We start from the raw sequence: 12,742 nt of genomic DNA on the forward strand, positions 1-12,742 counted from the left end.
ATACAAAGAGCCTGCGAGCTGTATATGTCTAATCTTACTTACTTACTTACTAATCTGACCGTATACGTTCAGTTTATCTGCTCGTGAGATGGGAGGAGTATGATGGCCGCCTTATGGCTTCAACGGCTTATCAGCTATCCAGTAATATATACAGTTCAGTACAACATAGCATAGCATTTTGCTAGCCTCATGCTTTTTTTTCTCACAATCTTGTCCTGCTCGTAAATACTGTTCATAGGGCTGCTTGATTATGAAGAAAATATTAATCACGATTAATTTGGTATTAATTGAAATCATGATTAGGATGATCATTTGTTTTTTAGTACAAAACAAGAAAACTTTTCAACGTAAAAAATATGATATATATATAAGAGAAATTGATTTCTTTGCAACACAAAAATTACGCAAGGACCAAACAAGATTTATTAAATTACTCGTAATTGCCGGACTATAAGCCGCAACTTTTTTCTCACGCTCAACCCTGCGGCTTATACAATGATGCGGCTAATATATGAATTTTTCATCCTGAACCGTAACAAACATTTGTAGTCATAAAATTAATTAAATTAACAATGGAAGCTAGAGAATATTTGATCTTTTTCTCTTTCTGTGTGGGAGGATTTCCCATCGAAAAATTTATTTATTTTCACATTGATATCTTTGGGGATCTATTTTGTACTTTGAATGAGGCCATCGGTGGAAGGATACATGAAAAGAAGCGGATGTGTTTTCTGCTCTCCGTGACTTGTGTACTACTAACACTGCCATGGAGCGTGCATGTTCAGTGAGCATGTGTCCCCTTTTTTTTTTTTTTCTATTTTGCTTGTTTTAGAGCTTAATGAGCCACTTAAAGTTAATTGTTTTATTGACACTAATATGCGAAGATGACACGATTAGCGAGTGTGGGGAGGGTGAGAGGTGGGCGCCGTTCCGTGAGATTCTATGAGGAAGAAACTTTCTTCAGCCGCTGGACATCGGTGACAACAAGGCGTTCAAATTGGTCTGGATGACACATGGCGAACAGCTTTACCAAGACTAGGAGGCAGTGGCGTGAGAGTTACGACACAATTTATCAATGGATCGTGAATGCTTGGGCTAACGCAAAAGCGGGCATGATTTCCGAGCTGACAATGAGGCGGAGCCTGATGTGTTTGATGGAGAACTTGCCCAGTTCGTTTCGGATACAGAAGACGAAGACTTGGAGGGATTTGTGATTGATCAAAAGCAACCCGAGTACATTGTTATTGCTCTCTGACTTTTTAAAAACATACGCTAGCATGTGCTAGCGTATGTTTTAGCATACTGCTAATGGCATGCTACCATGTGTAGCGTCGCTAGGAGCTTGGAGGCGCTCCCAGCATGCTTTGTGGCACTGGCGATTGAAAGGGTGTTTAAAATGCAAGTTCTGTGATAATTATTCTGCCAGTTAGTGGTCTAGTTGTTGTATTGGTTTTGGTAGTGCTTTCTAGTTTGTTGCTACATGGTGATTTAATTTTGCCGTGACATCGTGATTGTACATGACATGGGGAAGAATGACTTGCCTGCATTCTGCGAGTTGAAAGTGGGTAAGCAAGATCTTCTGCTTACAATAATGAAAGTGGTCACTGGTCCTCACTTACATAGCACCGTCTTTCTTTGTAAATATCTCATTTTCAACGTGGGCACATGCGGCTCATAGTCAGGTGCGGCTTATAGGCCAGCAATTACGGTAGTTATTTTAAAATTATAAAAATGGTACAAATACATACATTTAAACAACACCATTTTTTTTAATCATTTTTTTTTTTAATCATTTTTGTTCAAGATTATGCCCATTTTGTAATTGTGGAGTGTAATAATTGATTAATTGCACAGCCCTAACCGTTCTGACTCTTCACTTTTAAGAACCACTGTGAATTTTTGTTTCACATTCTGTGTCAAGTGTAGGCTTTTGGAAAAGAGTTTTGGTTCACACCAGCTGTCATCCTTCCACGGCTCTCCATTTGCCTCCTTTTGTTTTGTTTCTATATTGTTATGGTTACCTTATTTCAGGCTGACCTTTTTGTCACATCGCTTTTGCTTATTTGCATTTCCCTTATGCTTGCATGCACTTTTTTTTTTGTTTAAATACTGTAAAATCTGTTCATTTGTGTTTTGTTTTGTTTTGCATTTGTGTTTGTTTGCTTTGGAATCCACCATCAGCATTTTTTACGCTATTTGTTTAAATTCTGATTAGCAGACGACACGGTCAAACTGATTTCTGCTTACACACAGTTGCAAAAATGGCAGAGAAGGTTGTATGTAACCATGACACTTTGGAAAGAAACTCAGAGAGCCCCCGTGTCTCTTCTGCAAAGTTTTAAAAAGTACATATATATAGTTTGGAATTTGACGACTATAATTGGTGTATCTCCAGAGGACATGCTTTTGTCATGCAAGCAATCGGCGAAAACATCATACACTGTATTTTTGGGGGGTAAAGACTGTGTTTCTGTAAATGGTTATGGCTTCCAGTTGGCAGTACAAATATAGTAAGGATGAGACTGAGCGTGAAGAGCTTCTTATCGCACACCTCCAACACTCTTTTCAGGCTCTGCTTGTCTGTGGGCTGGCAGAGGAGAAGAAGCAAGCAGCGGGAGGTGGGTCGGACCTGCCAGCGCCGGCCTCGCTCGATGACCATTTAGGGAGAACAATGAGGGGGAGGAGACGCCGTGGTCAAAGTGTCACTTACCATATGGGGAGCATGGAGCTGGTGCTTACTGTCATTAAAAGAACAAACAGATCCCCCCCGCTGTGTCTATACAGCCGGGCTCCAAACACACCATGCACACGCCAACACACAGAACAGGGGAACTTGTACCTGTGCAGATGAAGAACTTGGACTCCCCAACACTTAACTCCACCTTGTTCAAGGATATGGAAACCTGCAGGATGGCTGGGATACGTAAAGACAGAGAAAAGAAGAGAAATACTTTGTTACATTACAGTATGTCGTACAACAGTTTAATACATTTCCTGTTGGCGATCAACTCAGGGGTGTCAAACTCATTTTAATTCAAGTGCCACTTTTACCCAAATTTGGTCCTATAAGCTATAAATAATGACAGGTCAAAACATTTCCTGTTATTTTTAGTGCAAATAATTACAGGTACATTCCTAATCTAACATTTCTTAACAAATATTGGTGTACATTTTTTTCCATCAAAATCTGAACTCTTTTACTGCCAAATGTTATCCAAAAAGACAACCCTTAGAGTGCCAAACGTTTTTGAGGATTTTCACTCATCTTTCAAGGCAAACAGAATATTTTGTGCGATGACTACGTCAACATGGTGGATACCATATGAAAAATTGGATGGCGTTCGCTCATTAGAAAAAAAGTATGATTCTATCTTATTCCATTCTTTAGAATCACCATTTGAAAATAAGATACATTTTCTGCACAACAGTGACTTTGGCACTCATATTTTTTGTTTAGTGACGCTCTATGAATTAGATCTAATGTGACAATTCATATAATAATGTGATCATTCACAATCCTTGAAAATGTGTTTCCTAAGGTCCACCATGTTGTCACGTCATTATCCCATTGAGAAGAGATACAATGCTGCCATCTGCTGGCCATAGTTAGTGGGTGTTTTTAAAGTTTTTAGCACATTCATCAAACCAGAGCAGCCGAACATGTTGGCATGCCCATTAAAAAACAAAACAAAAAACAAAATAAAACAAAAAAACGTAGTTGACGTCAATTAACGTTGATGGCGGTTCTCGTTGGGATTTCCATTAACGTTAATTAAGTAGTTAGTGAAGTAACAGCCAAATTTCAGAACGTCATTTTAGTGGTAGTCATTGCTCCCTCCAGAATTAACAAAATTAACAACAGATAATTTGAATGGAAAAACTGCAGCTTGTGTTCCGTCCTCATGGGCCAGACTGGACCCCTCGACGGTCTGATTCTGGCCCGTGGGCCATATGTTTGACACATGGCATAGCTCCTTCGGAACAGAGCACATTAAGATGGATTGACTTGATACCTGTGGCAAGCTTGTCAGTCAAATCTTCAGGGAATGTCAAGTCAAGTGGCAAACAGCCCAAAATCGGCACCAATTTCCTCAGGAGAGGAAAAAAACAAAAAACTTGTGATGCCGAGTTAATTACCCGATCAAGAACAAATATATAGAGCTTATCAATGTCAGGACAAAAAAATGGTTGCGTGAACATGCATTCACCACCATGACACCAAAACCTTGCAGTTGGAGGCAAGTGGTCTAACATTCGAAATTATGTATAAAATGCATAAGAGGAGGATGGAAGCCTTTTTGCATGGCAACAGCTCGAGTGGTTGTCTAATGGAATAAGTAAGGACTCACAACAATGAAATAATTCAGGCTTTTCAAGAGATAACACTCTCTCGGTGAATACTTAAGTGGTGATCAATTCTCCTCAGCATAGCCGACAGCATCACCTGTTCCAGGAGTTCAGATGATGCACACTTGCCAAGGGAGGGCAGTAGCGGGACACTGACACTTTTCGTTTGAGGAGGCAGCATGAAGTGTGGTTTTGCCGATGTCTTTAAAAGCACAAAGTGCAATTCATTTATCGAGTGTTCATATGCGCAAAGAAGAGTCACCGTTTAGCTTAGCAGGAAGGAACCAATGCTAGTATTACTCAAAAGATTCTAATTCAATGACAACCTTGAGATGCTCGAACAACAAATAAATCTTTGCAAATGGACGTCTTTGAAATGACATCCTTTGTGGGATTGGGTGCAGAGGTGGACCTTCCGTCAATATTGACGGAAGGTCCGCCAATGACGAACACCCATTTTGTTGATGATTGACAAACTAAGCATTGACAAAAGGAGGTTTTTGTCTGTCAATGTAATTGTCAATCCGCCAATACATTCCGCAATCCGTCAATGACGGTCGTCCCATTTTGGTGACAGATTGCCGATTGACGCAACATTGCGGATGCCCACCTGGAATGACGGAAACTTTGACGAATGCTCATTTTGCTGCGCAATCGATGAATGACGGATTGGCTTGAAATATCGACGATGACGGAAGGCTGTGTCAACTGTTGACGACTGCCAAATGGCAGACGCTCAAAATTCATTGACACACCCACCTCTGGTCATTACAAGCTCCTTTATGGGAGATTTCCGTGATCAGCACTAATAGACGTCTAGCAAAATAAATAAATAAACAATGGGCTAGAGCCCACATAAAATGTGGGAGTAGTGAAACGCTGATGCAGTATACAAATATTCTTGGGCCAATTAGTCATCTTAGCCCTATTACGTAGACTACCACTGACAGTACTAGACAGTAGATCAGATTCCAACATTATATTCCAAGCAGTTTAACGATATTCACTTATTCACTGTTCCTGCAACATGTTGCACACCAAAAGGGGAAGCGCAAAACAAGCGGTCTCCATCGTGCTGTAGTTTGGTGATCTCTAGCGGCCTTGTTAAATAGCAAAAAAATACTCTTTTTATCATTTTTGCACTATTTAACATGGCCGATAGAGGTCGCTAAACTAAAATAAGTGACACTTGGTTGTAATTTGGCACCTTTTGAAAACAACCCATGTGGTCATATTTATTGGAGGATGGCCTCATTATGACCCTGAACCATACAACACGTATATCTTAAGTTTGCAATCACAAGTCAAAGTAAAATGTCAGCCGAACGATGGCTCATATCTCGAAAGCCAGGTCACTCATATCTCAAGGCACAAGTGTACGTATGTGACCATCTATCCATTCTATGCTATCATGTCTGTGCAGCAAACACATTCTCTCTCGCCAGCACGATTCCTTGAATTCATTGTTTTTTGAGAGCTGACCTGGTGACTGCAACAGCTTCTTGTGGAGCCGATGAAAGCTGGACAACGCTCCGTTGCCCTTAACTGAGCCCAGCGTGCAGTCAGCAGGCTGGCAGAGATGGTGCCCTCCATTAAAGGCCTTCATTGCAGCCATGAGTACACGCGACGGATAGAGAAGCATAAAGATGTGCAATGCTTGTCTGCATGAAAGGCTTTTGCAAGTTTTTTTTGTTTTTTGTTTTTTTTGCAGCTTGTCTTGTCTGCAATTTCATGTTTGCAAAATGTGTGTACTGATCGTCCGGTCTTGAAAGTAAAAAGTGGGGAGAAAGGTAGGGCTTGTACTCAGCCATCCATATCCAATCACAGCCACAGACAGCGAAAGGCCACAAGTGAGGTTTCAACAAATACAACCCTGACACACAAAGACACACTTGCTTGCAAATATATGCACAATCTCTCTCTCTCTCTCTTTTTTTTTTGAAGACCGAAAGAAATAGCAGGCCAGCAGCAATGCTCCCTTCGAAGATTTCATTTTTTTTTTTATGTTGGAATTTGTGGCTCATCACAGTGGCTGAGTGTGCGATTCATGCAGTCGGTTAATTAATGAAATGAGCCTCGAGGTTTGAGTCTATGAAAGTTCATCATCCTCTGAGGCGTCTGGAGTGGAAATTAAACTTTTTTGTGTTTAATTTGTTGAATTACTGAAATTAAAACCCCATGAACGTTATTAGTTACAATAAATGTGCCAGCATTTTGAGTCACTGCCTAATTAATTTGGATTGTTTGCTTTCGCTGCAATGACAGATCGTTTTCATCACAAGTTTAGGTATTCTTTGATCATCATTACCAAACAAAATATTTTTCTTATCTGGCGCTTCAGCTGTCACTAATGTTCAGAAACAAAGACAATAGAAATGAACATTGCGGAGAGATGAAAAAAAAGAGGCAGAGAAACTACAAACAAACATCCTGGATGTGATATGAATAGAAACGTTATTAAAATCAAAAAGCTAAGGAACGTAATGAAGATGATCACTTATCACTGAACGAACGTGACAATTCACAAAACTACAAACGCTTTTTCTACTTTCAATGCCAGCTGCCACTTCTGCTTTTTGTCTAAATTTGATTAACCTTGTGACCATCATGCTTCTTTGTTCTATTTATTTTCTTTTATTTTACACAAATCAAAAGAGGCAGCGCCAGGAATAAAGTGTTCCGCTATAACTGAAGTAATTGTCACGTCATGCTAGAAAGCTGCAAGATAATGACAGTTATTTTCCTAAAAGACCTGTCAGAGAATCAAACATTAAACAATGGACACCATGTTGCACAATCAACCGCAAGGTTGGAAAGAATCGAGGTTTTCAATCGCTTGCTTGCAAACTGAACTTCTGGATGTTGAAGGTCTTTGGAGCCAATGTGAGAGTAGGTACTGTACTTTACACCCCGCAGAAGACCCACACCCACACACAATTCATTCCTCTTTATCCTCCGTCAGAAACAAAAAAAATCACACCAGCTTGAGCAGAAACTGCAGCAGCACATCAGAAAAATCCCATTTGCTTGGATATTGTGCTCATATTTATGGAAACCTAAGAAAGCGGGACCTGCAGCTGCACAATAATGCCTTTGTCCCAAATCTGCAAAATTGAGAATCTTGAGCAGTTTTTCTGCCTTGCCTTCACCTTGTTTTTCTCCGTGCTGGCAATCCCAGCGTACCTAATCTAATAGTTATTTTTCTTATCTCTGCTGCACGGCCATTTCTGTTTCTCACAGCTTTCCATTCCCTCTCTGTGTGCGGCCTACATTGGTCATTATGGTCTGCCACTTGGATGGTTTGTCTCACATGTGCAAGAATTCTTTTACCATAAATTCCCTCACAGTATTGATATATTTCGTTTGCCAGAGAAACTTTGGGGGGCTCTCTATGTGAATTGCATGTCTCAAGATGTTTCCTGTTCCCTTTGACATTTGCCATCTTAATGACTGGAAGGGAAAAAGGGGATGGAAGGCTACAAATGAAAAAAAAAAAAATCATATGGGGGTGGAAGACTTCCTGCCATTCAAACAAACAAGTCACCTATCGATTTTGCCGAGTAGACCCACGCATGGCGGACTGGCGGGAGGATTGAGGAGGAGGTGGCGCCAACTGACTGGGAAGATAGATTCAGTAATAAAAGCAAAGGGCCTTAAAGGCAGGATCAGCTAATCCAACATGTGCAACAATGCATTTTTCAAGACAAACTTATTGAATCAAATCCTAGTCACCGTGATGTTCTAATTCTTTTTTTTTTTTTTGCATGTGTGTGTTTTTGTGCGAGTTTGCGCTCTTTAATTGACTTGAAACCTGTTAAATAAAATATTTAAAAAAAAAAAACTAAAAAAAACATGCCCATCACTTTAACCGGATACTTCAGAGTCCCGCCAGAGTTGTGCAGTTGTCAGGAGACCAGAGGAAGGATCAAAGGAAAGAAAGATGAAACCAACAACAACAACAAAAAACACACCAACCAGACACCACCACCATCCACAGAGTTACAAAACCAGAATCTTTCACCAACTTCAGAAACATCTAAATTCCAACAGATTAGGGAGACCGCAAGAGACCAGAGGAAAGACTAAAGAAAGGAAGGAAGGATGGACGAAGCAGAGTGGGATCCATGATATATCTGAGGGAACATGAGTGTATTTTCTTCTCTAGTAAGACCAGGGTGACAGGTAATGATGATCTTCCTCCGTCTTCTCTACCCAGACATGAGAAGCAAGTAATTGTTTGTGAAAGCTCGGCATGTTTGCTTCTCTCTGTCGACATAAGACTACTACACAAAGTAATAACATATAATTTTGCTGTCTCCAAGCACACGAGCCGCAAAACTGCTCTTATATCCGCTGGGAGAAATGGTGTTGTTTTAGCAGCAGGCCACTCAGACTCACTTTGAAAATTCTGCTATTACAACAGTCCCAAAGTACACTTGTAAATAGTTTTGCATTCTTGTAAGCATGACAGCACAACATTGTGCTCCTGCTTCAAAACAAATGCAAATTCACGCAAATTTCTATTTCTCATTGAATCTCAGCCATTTTCATTGGAGCTACTCCTTCAATGACAGCCGTTTTACTGGATTTTCACTGATCTTGCAAGACCCACACAATAACGTCAGAACCTCTTGTACACTTCCATCCATCCATTTTCCTCACAAGGTTCACTGGAGCCTATCCCAGCTGTCTTTGGGCAGTAGGCGGGGACACCCTGAACTGGTTGCCAGCCAATTGCAGGACACACAGAGACGAACAACCATCCACACTCACAAGCACACCTAGGGACAATTCGGAGCGCCCAATTAACCTGCCATGCATGACTTTGGAATCTCTTGTACACTTTTGCATGAAAAAAATGCATTTGACGTATATGTATGTGGTAACTTTTATCACCTATTGATACGTCTTGTGTATGAAAAGAGTTAAAGAGTGTGCAAAGAAGAAATATATCTTTGTGGTTCGCTACATTTTATGGCTTGAAATAACATCGAGGCCAACAGGTTATTATCTGGTCATGCCCTGCCAGTGGCGATGGCATTACCGTTATCTAATCACTGCAGATTAATTCAGACACAAAGGGGAGGTCAGCAGTTGTGGTCCAGCCTGGGAAAAAAGGCTCTGAGGTGTAAGGCACAAATGTCTGGGTCTGGCTTGCAAGGAATGAGAGGTCAGAATTTAGCTGTCTCATAATTGGGAAGGTACATCCCATGATAAAAGCAGAGTCATAGCCGTTTAATGGTTCGTCTATAAAATGGAATTATTATTATTATATTTGCTCAGGAGCCTTGGAACAATGGGCCTCGTGCACACAGAAATGTGGATGATAGGAATGTTCTTATTTGCGTACAAGTTCAGCGTGTACATGTAAAATCACCATTATAGAATTCAGATTGTGGGACCTAATAGGATCATTTTCTCGCCTTTGAGGTTTCTGACAGCTGTCTGTCAAATCAGCAGTTGGATCACTGTTCAGATTGTGTGACCAAAGTGTGTACTCGTGCAACCTGCTCATTGAGTGACTGACAACTGCCAACAGCGAGCCAGCAGTGGATAGATACATGCCAACAGCACATACTCGCACTTGAACAGAACAAGGGTCAAAGTAATGAGAAATACACTTTTCCCAGTTATTTAGGACACTAGTCAACTCATTAGCAAATTCACAGTTGAAGTTATTACAGGGAGTCCTCGAGATATAAGCCGAATTTCACCATTAAACTCGATATTTACATCAAAATACTTTGCACAGTAATTAAAAAAAAACAAAAAAACATATTTGCGTCACCCGGATGCCGGAACCAATACTTCGTGTTTCCCCACGGACATTCATTGCTGACGGATGGCAAAGCGGAGCTAATGGAAACTTAAACACAGAATATGACACGCTTGATGGAGAGCCGTCCAGCTCAATGGACGCCCGTTGCTGGAGGTAACAACAACACAACTTTAAATAAGTTTAAGACGGCGTGATTACCGTGGGAAATTAACGAAAAAGAAGGTGCTACGGACGAGGCACGGGCATATCGAAACGTCGCACGTCGTAACTCGAAGACTCCCTATATTGTTCAAGTCATTCTTGTTTTTATAAATCACTCAATTTAATACATTTTGCATCTTTTGTAGAAGATGTTTCACAATTCTTGAAAGCTCCTTTATTTGTGTGTACACATGGTCTGAGGAGGTTCTAAATTTGCTCGCAGAGTAAAATTCAAGTACATCCATCCATCCATTTTCTGAGCTGCTTACTCCTCACAAGGGTCGCGGGGGTGCTGGAGCCTATCCCAGCTGGCTCTGGGCAGTAGGCGGAGGACACCCTGGACTGGTTGCCAGCCAATCGCAGAAAATTTAAGTACATTATAAACATATTGATGAAGTACGCAGAATTTAACTCATTCAATCCCAGGACAATTTCACAATTTTACTAGATTTTTAATGATTTTGCAAGGCCCATAGAATATTGTGTCCTATTGCTATAAAAACATGGACTCTACCAAAAGAAACATTAGAGCCTCTTCTTTCATCAGGAAAAAAAAGTATGTTTCTATCTTTTTCCATTTTGAATCAATTAAATCATTAAAATATGCTTAAGTTTCATCATTATTTATAAATCTGTTTAAAACTATGGGGAAAAGAGCTTTTTGATCTCTTATACTCTGCTGCCATCTGCTGGCCGTTTTTGTCATAAATACCATTGCTTCAAGCATTCTCTTCAGTTCAGAGGCTGCATCAAAGCCAAAATGCATAAATACATCTTTGGGAGCATGGTAATATTTAAAATCGAACGTATTTATACGTTTTTGGGTGTAAATGAGTTAACCACTAACTTGTGCGCGTGCACTGTTAGTAATGGAGCCTATTGTGAGCTCTCAAATGAAATGATTTGAAGCAAGTATCCCAACATGTAATTCTTTGACTATTATGGTCTTGTAACAACAAAACAAAACAGCTACCGATGTGCGACGCCTGGCACCAGTGTTTATTGAGCTTATTCACCTGCTGGTAGGTTAAACTATGGATAAAGCCAAGAAAAAAAAAGTTTCTTAACAAAATAGAACATTTAATGCTACTGAAAGGTTCTGAATCAAACTCTTCCTGGTCCTTTTATCTTTAACGCTTGTGATATTATACTAACAGTAATGACCAGAAGACTGCATATTCTCAGTTGAACTATTTACTGGATGCCAGAATAATCGAGTCCACAGCCCTGGAGCCCTTTTCTCTTAATATGCGGAAGAAGGTCTAATCTTTCCAAAATGGTTTCTACTCTTATACTGTCTAGAACGCCCACCCACACGGCCTAGCCCAGGTGAATGTGTGACCTGATGGTCTAAACTGGTTTCAACTGGGAAAGTGTGCCAGAGTGCAGATAGATTAGAAGAAGCCAAGAAAGGACAGGACAAGCTCAAGTCACCTATCTAATCATTAAAGAGGTTTAATCCCCTGCATAACATTTGTTTAATAGAAATATTGCTCACAAAATCACAGAGTTGACAGTCATGTGAGTGTGAAGATGAAGGTGACATCTTACTGCCCTGATGTGCTGGGGTGCCAACAGCAGAAGATGAAGAAGAAGAAGAAGAAGAAGAAGACGAAGAAGAAGAAGAAGAAGAAGAAGAAGAAGAAGAAGAAGAAGAAGAAGAAGAAGAAGAAGGAAGAGGAAGGAAGAGGAAGAAGAAGAAGAAAATGGAACACAGACGCAGAAAGCATTACTGGTTTGCTGCAGGTGGATTATTTAAGTTTAGCGTTCATTTCACGAATATGAGGACTCAAATAGACTATTTTATTTTAAACTGTGCCTCAACCAAGCATCTTGTCTCAGAGTTCAGAATGTGCTTTTGTTCCAAACAGAAATATAAATTGCACGTTCGATGTAACAACTCATTGATTTCATAAATACAAAAATACGTTTATTTATACATACATATAGGTAAAACCAACAAAACAACAGTGATATTCGGGTATACAGTTTTATCGTCACTTTTGATGTCAAATGGGATTTGTGGCTGATATTTTTTCTGAGAGACGGTCCAAATGGCTCTTTTGAGTATTTAAGGCTGACAACCCCTTCTTCAGGATAACAACTCTCTGTGTAACCTACAGCAATTTAGAATGTGCAGAGACTTTTTATATAGAGAACTACAGAACTGCACTTTTTCTTTTCAATGTGGTTCCAAATTAGAGGTGCATGATAATGTTAACTGGTTAAAGCTAACAGTGTACATCAACTTATTTTGATAATAATAATAATAATAACGTGGCATGAGCTGTTTGTAACATCGGCATAACAACAAGGTCTCTTTTCCCCAGCTATAAATGTGATCATTTGCCTAATCCTCCTTTTATTGATGTTATTTTCAATGCACATACTGTAAATAGCACAATGGCAAGCCTA

At 40.0% G+C, this 12,742-nt stretch overlaps 1 protein-coding gene across 2 annotated transcripts in view; it reads right to left on the bottom strand.

The window, feature by feature from the left end:
• ncam2a (neural cell adhesion molecule 2a) overlaps positions 1 to 12,742 on the bottom strand; it is a 254,258-nt gene that overhangs the window by 79,888 nt on the left and 161,628 nt on the right. For both annotated transcript variants that reach the window (XM_077514022.1, XM_077514023.1), the window contains exon 2: positions 2,840 to 2,914. In XM_077514022.1, the coding sequence (XP_077370148.1) occupies positions 2,840 to 2,914 (75 nt within the window). The remainder of the gene's footprint in view (positions 1 to 2,839; positions 2,915 to 12,742) is intronic.

This window comes from Festucalex cinctus, chromosome 2 (assembly GCF_051991245.1).
Source record: "Festucalex cinctus isolate MCC-2025b chromosome 2, RoL_Fcin_1.0, whole genome shotgun sequence".
NCBI lineage: Eukaryota > Metazoa > Chordata > Actinopteri > Syngnathiformes > Syngnathidae > Festucalex > Festucalex cinctus.